Source organism: Theobroma cacao, chromosome 2 (assembly GCF_000208745.1).
Source record: "Theobroma cacao cultivar B97-61/B2 chromosome 2, Criollo_cocoa_genome_V2, whole genome shotgun sequence".
Lineage (NCBI taxonomy): Eukaryota > Viridiplantae > Streptophyta > Magnoliopsida > Malvales > Malvaceae > Theobroma > Theobroma cacao.
Genome location: NC_030851.1, coordinates 375674 through 386857, shown reverse-complemented (window position 1 = coordinate 386857; position 11184 = coordinate 375674). Strand labels below are relative to the sequence as shown.

At 33.5% G+C, this 11184-nt stretch overlaps 1 protein-coding gene, 1 long non-coding RNA gene and 1 pseudogene across 2 annotated transcripts; 1 reads left to right on the top strand and 2 right to left on the bottom strand.

Moving 5' to 3' along the window:
- On the top strand, nucleotides 1505-2691 carry LOC108660858. The gene is made up of 3 exons (XR_001926554.1): nucleotides 1505-1567; nucleotides 1654-1704; nucleotides 2314-2691. It is a non-coding gene; the product is annotated as an uncharacterized LOC108660858 (long non-coding RNA).
- On the bottom strand, nucleotides 5011-6823 carry LOC18607041. The gene is made up of 3 exons (XM_018114684.1): nucleotides 6634-6823; nucleotides 6131-6411; nucleotides 5011-5396 (listed from the first exon to the last, which is right to left on the bottom strand). Exons 1-3 carry the CDS (start codon nucleotides 6718-6720, stop codon nucleotides 5345-5347), a joined length of 420 nt encoding a protein of 139 aa, XP_017970173.1. The 5' UTR covers nucleotides 6721-6823; the 3' UTR covers nucleotides 5011-5344.
- LOC18607040 lies at nucleotides 8362-10209 on the bottom strand (annotated as a pseudogene).

Below are 11184 nucleotides of genomic sequence, written 5' to 3'. Positions count from 1 at the left end.
GTGAGATTGTAGTAAAGAAAATAGCTACAGATGAAAATCCGGCAGATATGCTAACTAAGTCAGTTTCTGGGATAAAGTTCAAGCATTGCTTGGACTTGATCGGTGTTCGTAGTGCTTGAGGCCCATTGGGGCAGTGGCGGTGTCGACAGAGATTGGTTCGTAAGGTGGAGCTTGGTGAATTCAAGCCTAAGGTGGAGATTTGTTAGGATAGTCTTGAATTGTGATTTAATTAGGATTGTTTAATTCTAATTAAATTAGTATACCTTATAAAATACTCTTTAAATCTAGTTTGACTAGAATAACAATTCCTAATTCTATTAGGATAAGATTCCTAATTATATTAGGATAAGGTTATTGTATTTGACACTATAAAGGACCCTATGGGTTAAAGAATAATAATCACCTAGAGTTAGAGAGAGTGATTTGGGTGTACGTGAGATAAGGGTTATGAGTTTGAGATTGTTCTTGTAATCTCCTGATTTTTCTTCTTAGTGGATTTTTCTCTATTGCTGTGCCCGTGGACGTAGGTCATCAAAAGACCGAACCACGTAAATTCTTGTGTTCTTGTGGGTGTGCTTGATTTCTTTTTTTCTTTATTCTATTGATTTGGTTAGATCTTGGGCAATTCTTTAGAGATAATTTCGTAATTTTCCAACAACACCAAAGATTATAAACCATAGAAGATGCTTACTCTTCACTCACTGCCACTCTGGATGTGCAAAAATATAGCAAATACTGCAGATGGGAACTAGTAGCAAAACTAGACTTTGTTTTAGTTATGAAATTCAGATGCATCAAGCGGCTGCTAACTCTGGATATACTACCATTTTTACATTAAAATTGGAAATCCCTTTTTGAAACGGAAATGAGAAAGCACCATATAGTAGATCCAAAGTCATTCTCATGCGAATGAAATATTCTTTTTAATTTTTTATATACGGGTGATTGCAAGACCTAGCGTTTACTTCTGACTTGTTTTCAACGTTGTAAAGTGAATGTCTTAGAAGACATATATATATATATATATATATATATATATGATAATTAATGTGGTTAATTTTTTTTCTTATTTATACATTAATATTGGACACCTACGGGCTTCCAACTCTCTTATTGGTAATTGTTACTTTAATACTTTTGGGTGCACCGAAACTCTGAAAGAAGAAAAGTGCATCATTATAAGTCGAACCCCTCTCGGCCCTACGAGATTACTTTCCACATGACCTTTAACTAGAGAAGAACAGAAAGGCTTCAGGACCAAAAAAAGAAAGAGAGAAAAAGCAAAGTTCCTTGGTAGTATTTCCTTTAAAACACTTTCATCTCCCTTTGGAAAAGAAAAGTAAGGCTTTAGTCCAAATCATGACCACTTTGATAACTGACGTCAAAGATTCTCTGGATCCTCCTTCGCAAGGAAGCAGCAAACAAATTAAATTACAGATTAGACAGGCAACGGATTTGTACATTGTCTAATCTAATATAAAGTAAAAATCTTAATTACAAATCTAATTTAAAGAAAGTTGGTGCCCGTGAGGTTCCCTTGTGAACCCGTGTAGGCGCACCAAGAAAGGTAAGAATGTTATATTGTTTACTCAGCATATTTCTGGGAGTATTTAGTAGAAAGATGATTTTTTTTTTTTTTTTGGAATGTGGCAGCCGGGAGGTTAAGGAAGATGTCGAGGAAATACTAAATTGGGCATCTTGAAGGTAAAAGGATTCTAACTTAGAAGTTATGAAATTTGAACTTTAAATTATCTTTTATTAATGGTCGAAATCCCATGTTGGGGCACCTGCGGCCAACTCTTGCAAACTGCACGTATTTGGATTCAATCTGACCTTTCCCGATTATGCAAACAACGATATCATTGGGAAGATCAGACCAATCTCTGTCTGCCTCTACTCAAAAACAAAGTCCTTCCTCTACTCCAACATAACCTAGTCAATCCTCCGATCAGTGTGACTTTAGAGGGGATGTTCTACTCAAAGACAACGTCCTCCCTCTACTCCAACATAATCTAGTCAATCCAATCACTAGAGGGTTTTAATCCTTAGGCCCAACATTGCCCACTTTTTAGTCAATGGACTCTCAATTACTGGGCTCAAGGCTTAATAATATACCTAGCTTAGTGTGGTTATTTTGCAGTTACAGTTTGCGCGCTTGGAGAATGAACCTTTTTAATTAATCGGAAGTCTAACTTCACTGTGATACATTACGAAATTGATGTTGTTATGATCAATCACTGTCTGTATAACTGAATTAGCTGACTGCAAAACTTTGTCAGTGAAACTGAATTCTAGCTTCCATGTTGCTTGCAGCGATAAGTGACTGCTCTCTCACTCTTCCTGTCCTACTTACCGGCATAGGCTCAAGTCCAATGTTTCTATGCCCTCCCTAGATCAAATTGTTACAGCTTTGTAGAGCTGTTTCTCGCTGGAATGGAGAACTGTTTCTAAAGTAGCGGACTGTCTTCCTTCTTCTTGTTAGTTACTTCTCTGTGAGTTGCTGTAAGGATCTATGGAGCTTATGATGTGAAGATTCGCGACACTTTCTTCTATCTAGTTGTGTAATGCCATTGTTGTACGGACTCTTGCGTCCATACAAAAGAAAAACTCATCTTGATGCAGATACTCACCTTAATCTCAATCTATCTTGATCTTGTATCTCTCGTAATTTTTGAAATGCAAGAAACACTGGGTGCCAATATATTGATTTCTATATGATACAAAAAATGCGAGTTTTAAAATAGTCAAGCAAGCAAGGCAGGGGTGATGCGCTCGCGAGGGAAAGTTGGAAGATCGCGCGACATCGAACAAAAGGAACAAAAAATTGCACAAGCCCGACCGATCTTTACCCACTTATGTCCTCTTCTGCCTAAATACCTTTTATATATAAAGGAATTCATTAACCAATAACTTTAGGCAATGCTGATTTATAACGGTTCTTTTATCAGATCCTTTGACCTTAAACAGGCATGGTAATAAGGTGCTCAAGAGGAGTAATAGGATTTTCATCAAAGAAACCCTTTTTATTTTGAAAGGAAAAAGAATTTTATCAAGGACGGAACAAAGTCATCAGAATATGGCAAAGCAGAACAGAGGGGGATCGTAGAGAAAATGGCAGCCTTCCAGAAGGAAACATTCCAACATAAACTCAAGTTTAGTTGACATTAAGAGCACCATTCCCAAATATAAAGAAAAATAGAAAAATCTGCAACATGAAGCTTGACACCACAAAATGAAGTAGAACAACCGACTGTATCTTCTCCGGGACAAACCAAAGGAAGACAACTCTTACAACCGCCAAGTACAAAACATTGCCTCACAATTCACACCACGAGTGCATTCATAGTCTGATAGAGTTCTACCTCCCAAAAAATCTCCAAAGATTGTCAATATCTTTGAAGATACTCCAATGAATTCATAGTCTGATCGAAGCGTTTTTCACTCATGAGATAGCAAATTTGATCTTGAATGGATAACAAGTTAGACGAATAACAAATTTATCACATTATTTGTCTCATTTAATGTTAAACAAACTCAAATAAAAAATAAATTAAATAAATAATAAATTCATCATGTTTCTTAAACTGATACTGTTAATGAGTTAACAAGACAAATTGATAATAAATTCATCATATTTCATGGATTGATATCGTTAATGACTTGATAGATAATCTTATCAAATCTAATCTTCAACATTTTGATTGTTTGTAAGAAAAGGTTATTTGGTGTTGGATTTCTTTTATTATAAAAAAAGTTTCTATTTACTTCAATTACATTTTACAACAAACTTTGATAAATCAGATATAATATTACTAAATCTATCCGTCGAAGCCTTTTTGGGCAAAGTGGTGAGCCACCACATTTTAGATCCTGATAAAGGCATAAACTCACATGGATTATTGGAAAGGACCTTGAAACTTAACATCGTCTAGCATCAAGCGCAATAAGCTAGACAAAGACAACTCATTGAAGATTCTTCTAACTCTAGAACAAGGTTATAACGAATTAGCTTTCTGACCAAATACAATAGCCAATGCCATGCCAACGCAAAAATGGAAATTCAATGTCACAGTGAATTATGCGTGTAGGTAGGTTTGATAAAAGCTCCAATGGAGCAACCATCTTTCAAGAAAAGGAAAGGTTAAGGGTTCTTCGTACTCAATGTAGGTCTGACTTTAAAGTCACAATTCATAATGCTAATGCATTGTACACTAGAGAAGCAACAACAGCCCACACAATTATTTCGTTGGTTTTTTTTTCGCTGCAAGCCTGTCATGCCATCACCACCCTACTCACATTATTTTGTCGTTGCAACCACTGTTTCCATCATTTTTCTCAATTTTAATTGACTACTTTCTTGTCTGCTATCACTTTATATTCCTAGCTTGTTACTTTTCTGACAATTTATATAATTATTTCTCATTTTACTCTCCTTTACTCTTGCAAAACTGTTAATAAGCTTCATTCAGTACTAATCACACGCATGTTGACTACTTTCAACAAGAAAGCATTTCGACTTCCAAGTCAAAGCCTGTGGACTTAAAAATCAATCTTTGCATGCCTTCCCACTAGGTACTTAGTTCAAATAAATCCCTATTGAGTGCTGAGAATGTGAATTAATCTAAAATCTAAACCATCATTAAGGTTTTTCATTAATAACTCGACATGTTTTTAATTATGTACAAGTGTCAAAGGAACAGAACTTTACAAACATGTGAAAATTCTTCAAAATAAAGTATCTATTTTTTAGAGTTCTTAATTTTTAAATTTATTTATGAATGAGATAACAATATATTTTGTTCATTGATAGTACATAAACTATACACTGACAGAACTTTCAAAAAAAAAACCTATACATTGACAGAGGCACCAAATATAATAAAAAAAAATGAGATGTTTAATGGTGATATTGCCTTTGTTTTGTTCCAAATAGAGAGCAAAATTACATGTCAATATCTTATGAGTTATATGAACCATATGTATATATATACTAACACATCAAGAGTCATATATTTGAACTAAGACCTCAAATAGAAAGGTGAAAAATGTTGCTCCAAACAATCGTTTTTAACACATCCATCAATCAATACAAATTATTAATACTCTAGGTACATATTACTTAGCAACAAAGCAAATACTGAATTTGTGGGTTTTAATGTCTCTTAAAGAGCTGCTTTAAACCATAAAATAGCAGAACAGTTTAAAACCATAAGTAGAGATTATAGAGAAAGCAAGGAGGAGGAGGTATACTAATTAACAAACAACGTACAACAGTAGAAGACAGGAGAAACCACATTAATTAAAATCTCGACTAGCAGATTATGAGGAAGTTTATAACTTTTGTTCATGCATCACTCAGTGCTTGCCTTTCTTCCTTCTCCCTAGCAACAATTTGACTGTAAAATGAGAAAAGAAAATAACCTTGTCAAGTGAGGAAATTAATAGGATAGCATAATTTATTCAATAATGTTAAGAAAATTTCAAAAGGATCAAAAGCTTAACGTAAACAATATCTTAATTGTTTGCTTAATATGAAAGCAAACATATAGAGTTGGAATCATATCTGAAACAAGCTTTTCACTTTTCTTTATGCACATCTAACTTTAGTTAAATTTGAACCTTTACGCTAAGCAAAGTATGACAATCACAACATGAAATTGAAATTAAAGGAAGATCATTGGACAACAACTAGAATCATAATAACTTCAATTAATTGGTATAAAAACAATTTCTTCCTCTTTTCTTTTTCTTTTAGGTACATCGAAAGCAATATATTCTAAACAAATATTTGAAAAAATACTTTACTAAAGAAGCATTAATGGCAGAAAACATTTGATCTTAACACAAAACTATAGCAATGCATACCAAATATATATAAGATTCTTTGATTCAAGGACTAACTATTTATCAGCTTTATTACTTTTTTCCAACAAACATAAAGCATATCACATGATACCTTGTTTCCTCCATCACTCCATTAGTTATCCTTTTTCCTTTTGTGATTGTCCCTTTTTTTCTAATTTTTTTCCCGAATTAATCATTTTTTCCTCTTTTTTATCTTTGCCATTCAAATTGGGAGGAAATTCTTGTAGAGGCTTGATCATGCAAGGGAAAGGAAAAAGAAAGGTACCCAAGCCACTGAGGAAGGTTGGCAGCGGTGGAAAAGTCACTCTCTTCCCTTGCCTTCAATATTTTGAACATGAGAACTAATTTGATCTGAGTTCTAGCACTTTGTTGGATTATGAATTTAGTTTCTTTCTTCAACTGCTCGCACTCAGATTCAATTGCTTCAAATTTTTCACGAACTTGTCTCTGCCCCTCTCGAATACCCTTCTGTTCCTCGCTGATCTCCTCCATTTCAGTTTTCAACCTCTTAAACCTTTCCTGCATACCCTTCATCCCACTCTTTCTCTGTCCAAATCCAATCAAAAATTGATTATTAGTGTTAAAGTAAACCGATATGAACAACACTTTACTAACAAATACCCTGAAATGATGGACAAGTGCCATTAACGGTGCATGTTGATTGCATCAGAACTATCGATGGGAATTAGAGAGGATCCGATCAAGCACAAATTTTCTTTACAAGAATAAAAAAAAGATTGCAAGAAGATGGAAGATCATATCTATTACCGTTTTTGTTTGCGATTGCAAGCGTTTCTTGGCGATTGGCATCTTGTGATTATTGTGAAGACGACCTCGCATGGAGAAAGGAGCCATCACTATATATAACGCTCTCTGCCCCGACTTACATAGGATGATTGTTAAAGAACAACCATGGAAGTTGCTTTGAATATATATATATCTTGTAAAAGTTTTAACCTCTTTTAAGACTTTATAAAAAAAATTCATAAAACCAAGACAAAATTAAAAACCCCTATTTAAATCTGCAAGTCATTATATAAAAATCATACGGACCCTTTCAAAATAGACTTTCACATTCGACATTCGCGCGAGATTTGGAAGGACACCATGCGATACTCTAAAGTCTCAATTATTAATTTATTTTTTTATTTTTTTAAAAAAAATATTTAAAACATATTTATTTTTATTTTTTTATATTCTCAATGTTTTGTTATATTTGTTTTCTATTAATTTTTTTATCAGAAAAACTTAACTTTAATAATTTTTATCAAAATTATAAAATATTTAGCATTTTAATTTTATATAATATTTTTAAAAATTTATTATAATTAAATTAATTTAACTAATAAAAACAATTAAAATGTGAAAAAAAGATAAATTTTATTTTTTAAAACAGAACAATATATTTATATATTTAAAAAGGTAAAATGTTTACAAATATAAAAGTTGAGCTTAATTATTTAATTGTTGTGAAATCAATATCAATTACTATATATAGTAATTTTCTAAAATGGAACAGCTCTTTATGATCGAGATTTGAGAGCATGCACGACGACGAGTGTTAGGTCGGATCAGCCTCCTTTGTCAGGTGTCATCACCACCGTCCATGCCTGTCAGCTGCAAAGGCCTTAGCTCAATTTTTTGATCATTCGAGGTTAGGATAAATCAAAAAGGCATAACATAACTCTAAACATTATTATCATTCTAGCAAAGAAATATATCAAAATAATCAAGTCTAGGTTAGACTTGTTCACGATTTGAATATATGTTTTCGATTGGTTTGTGATATATTAAATAATTATATTTACCTGACTTTAATTTTACAATATATTTAAAAATTGAATAGATCGAAATCGATTGAAATTTTAAAAGTTAAAATTCCATTTTATCTATAAATATTTTTAATTTTTTTTAATGTAAATGTTTATCGAATGGTATACTTTCAAGCGAATTTTTTTTTAATTAGTTCAATTACTTGAACTATGATAATTCTTTTAACCATTGAATTAGTACAATGAACTTGGTTTGAAAAAATTATATTTAAAATTCTAATTTTTTAATTCCATAACAAAAGTAATTTTATATTCTAACTATTTTTTTTTTTTGAAAGTCGTTATATTCTAACTTGCTGTGCAAGGCAAGGTTGAAACCATCATCAAGTTACCTTGCCATGCACGGTTGAAATTGTCAAGATGTCTAGATGTTTGTTGATTTTTAAAGTGCTAAGCAATTGATCAGAAACATATGAGCGTCAACTTCGAAAAAGAATAAATTTTAATTTTGTTTTTACGTAATATTTTAATTTATATTGAATGTGAATATAATTATTAAAATTTATATAAAATTTAATTTTAATTAATATTAAATTATGTAATTTAGACTCGTCAAGTTGTTCATCAGATTCGTAGATGGAGCAGAAAGCAATCGATCGTGGAAGCATTTAGTCCATAGAATGCAAAAGAATATGAAAAAAAAATAGAGTTGTTTATCACGATGGGGATAAAATGCAGATTCTTACTAAAGTTTAAAGGTTTCAACATATATTCATAGTGACTTTAAGCTAGCCAACCAGATCAATAGAATCGATGGTACAGCCCTTGACGTTATAGATTTATCATATAGATTTATCACAACTTGCTCTTTCGTAAAACATTTGGTACAGCCCTTGACGTTATCTCCTCTCCTAGACAGTTGTTTCACAGCATCTTTGGACAGCATACGGGGTCTGCTCAGTCATTGTCCTCCATCAACCACCAAAACCGTTCCATTGACGAATTTTCCTTCAAGCATTACAGAGATGCAGTGTTTTGTGGAAGTAAACAACTGGAAGGAAACCAAGACATATTGAGACAACCAGATAAAAGTAAAAAGTGCAGAATGTTGATGCAGAAAATGAAGAGTTTGTTAATATTTCAAAGGTTATGAATTGTCTTCACATGGTAAAGGTTGACAGCTTATTGCACAAGGACGGGAAAATAAATCACCAGAGAAGTTTACTGTTTTGCACAACATATTTGCCCAAAAAATTCAAACCAAAACAGTAACATAAGGCAGAAGGTGGTCAAACTTTTCTTAACTAGCCTATCTGACTTTCACCAAAAATTCGTCAAGTAAGCATGGTGCACTTATTAACATCAACATTATCCAGTGATTATGATATTATCAGTAGCAAGAGAGACCAAGCATAGAATAACATTCTTCCTCCACTAATTTTTCCCGCGTAGCATCTCCTACCAAATCCACTCACAAGCAATGTACATACCAATAATTAGTTAAGCAACTAGGCTACCATCATATGTGAGGTTATTTCAGGATGAGGTTTCCCGTGTAATTTAAGCTTAAACCACAAATTGAGGGAATGGAGGAAATGGAAGAGTAACACCGGGATGGATCGCAATTAACTCAGATTAGAATGTTCCCCATAGAGTCAGACTTCATAAACTATCTATCAAGAAATCAAGATCATTCAATGACCGGATACAAGATCTTGAGCCAGGTCTTCCTAAGGCATCGAGTATCACTGCAAATGACATTGGAATTCAGATCCCAGAAGCTCCAAAATTGGGTTTATCTCATCAGTGCCACCAATACAGTATTAGCAAATAATACACATATTGGCGATGTTCACAAACCGACTTCCAGCATACAATGAAAACCTGCTTTTCCCTATAAAAATTAATTGCTAGCCAAATGCTGCTTTTGTTAAGCTCATAGGTCTAAAAGAGTTTAGACAGGAAGAGACTAAAGTATTTTAAGGTCTCATAAGATTGCATAAGGAAAAAGTTCAAGTAAACACGTGAAGATACAGGAATGCTAACCTGGTGTAGTTGAATGATGGTCATGTAACTAAATAACCAGACACAACTACAAACCTGCATCAGATGCAAGATAGAGAGCAGCCATAGCAACATCTCATTTCTCCCCAAATTTGTACAATGGTTTCTCTTTAATCTTGCTCAGCATCTCCTCAGGTGCAAGTTTAGTGACAACGGCAGTGTCATCGATAGCCCCTGGTGCAATCCCATTGACTCGAATGTCATGATCTGTCCCCCACTCCAACGCCAAGTTTCTGGTAATGCTATCAACAGCTGCCTGGTGGAAACTAAGCATACGGAAACTGAATCCCATTCAAAAGAAATTAACGTAAAGATTTAACAAACTTGACAGCAAATTTACTAACCTTGGCGGCAGACGCATTAATTTGGTACCATGTGCCTCCATAATGCAAACCGCCCTCATGTTTATTATTGCTCCCCCAGTGGATGGGTCCTTCCCAGGTCCCCCTTTCTTTAGATACTTAACTACGTTATGGCACATTCTAAAAGTGCCAACAGTATCTATATCAATTACTGCAAAAGCCAAAAGAATTAATTTACCTCTAAATGCGTTCTTGCCTTTCATAAAAAAATGCCTTCTTTTTCTTTTATCCCTTTGTTCTCTCTGTCCAGTAGGGGTCTTTAGGATTAGGGTAGAGAGCTCTCTTTTGCTTGTTGCTCAGGCTAGGAAGGGGAATTGCAAAGAACACTATGAAGCATATCCCCTGTTTGTGGTGATTGTTCCCTCTGCACACGCCGATATCGTATGCCAACTTAAATCTTTTGCAATTGCCTACGAAAACTGATCTCTGTCCCCGAATGAGGGAAAGTTAATACTGATTTATAACTGTTTTTATCAAACTTTAATTTGACCTTTAACAGGCCTAGAAATAAGGTGGTCAAGAGGCAGTAACAGGATTGAACAAGTTCATCAGAACAGGCAGCTTTTCCAAAAGGAAACATTACAACATATTTGTATTATATAATGGCAATGAAATCCTTAATTCAGAGAACCTCAGCTTTAGTTAGTCTGTCTGCAAAAGAGTTGGTTTTCTCTGGAGTACATGCATGAAGGAAAGCCTTACAGTTTTTGCCAGTGTGGTTTTAATTTTGTTTTATTCGTCAAGAACTTGTGAAGCCATTGATGGCTCAAAAGAATTACGTTATTCGAATCGCTTTGGATAATGATAAATGGAGACAAGACGTAGGGTCATTATCTTTTTTTTATCTTAATAAATAAATATGATTATATATTGAAAATTTAATTTTTTTTAATTAAAAAAAATTCAAACCCTATTATTTAGACAGTAAAATTATGCATTTATTAATAAATTAAATACTCAAATGCTATTAAAAATTTTAAATTACGCAGAAGACTATCAAAGTTAAGCCTGACGTCTAATATTCAATAGGTTTGATGTTGTGAAATCTGTATGAATTAACTCGACTGTTTTGACTGTTTGTGAGGAAATGTTGTCACTAAATCTATCAGTCGAAACTTTTT

Excerpts from the sequence above, each read along its gene's own strand:
- LOC18607041 (XM_018114684.1), bottom strand. The coding sequence starts at position 6,720 with ATGGCTCCTTTCTCCATGCGAGGTCGTCTTCACAATAATCACAAGATG. Across the intron at positions 6,412-6,633 it reads TGCAATCGCAAACAAAAACG|AGAAAGAGTGGGATGAAGGG; the intron begins GTAATAGATATG and ends GGATTTGGACAG. Across the intron at positions 5,397-6,130 it reads AACCTTCCTCAGTGGCTTGG|TCAAATTGTTGCTAGGGAGA; the intron begins GTACCTTTCTTT and ends CTCATTTTACAG.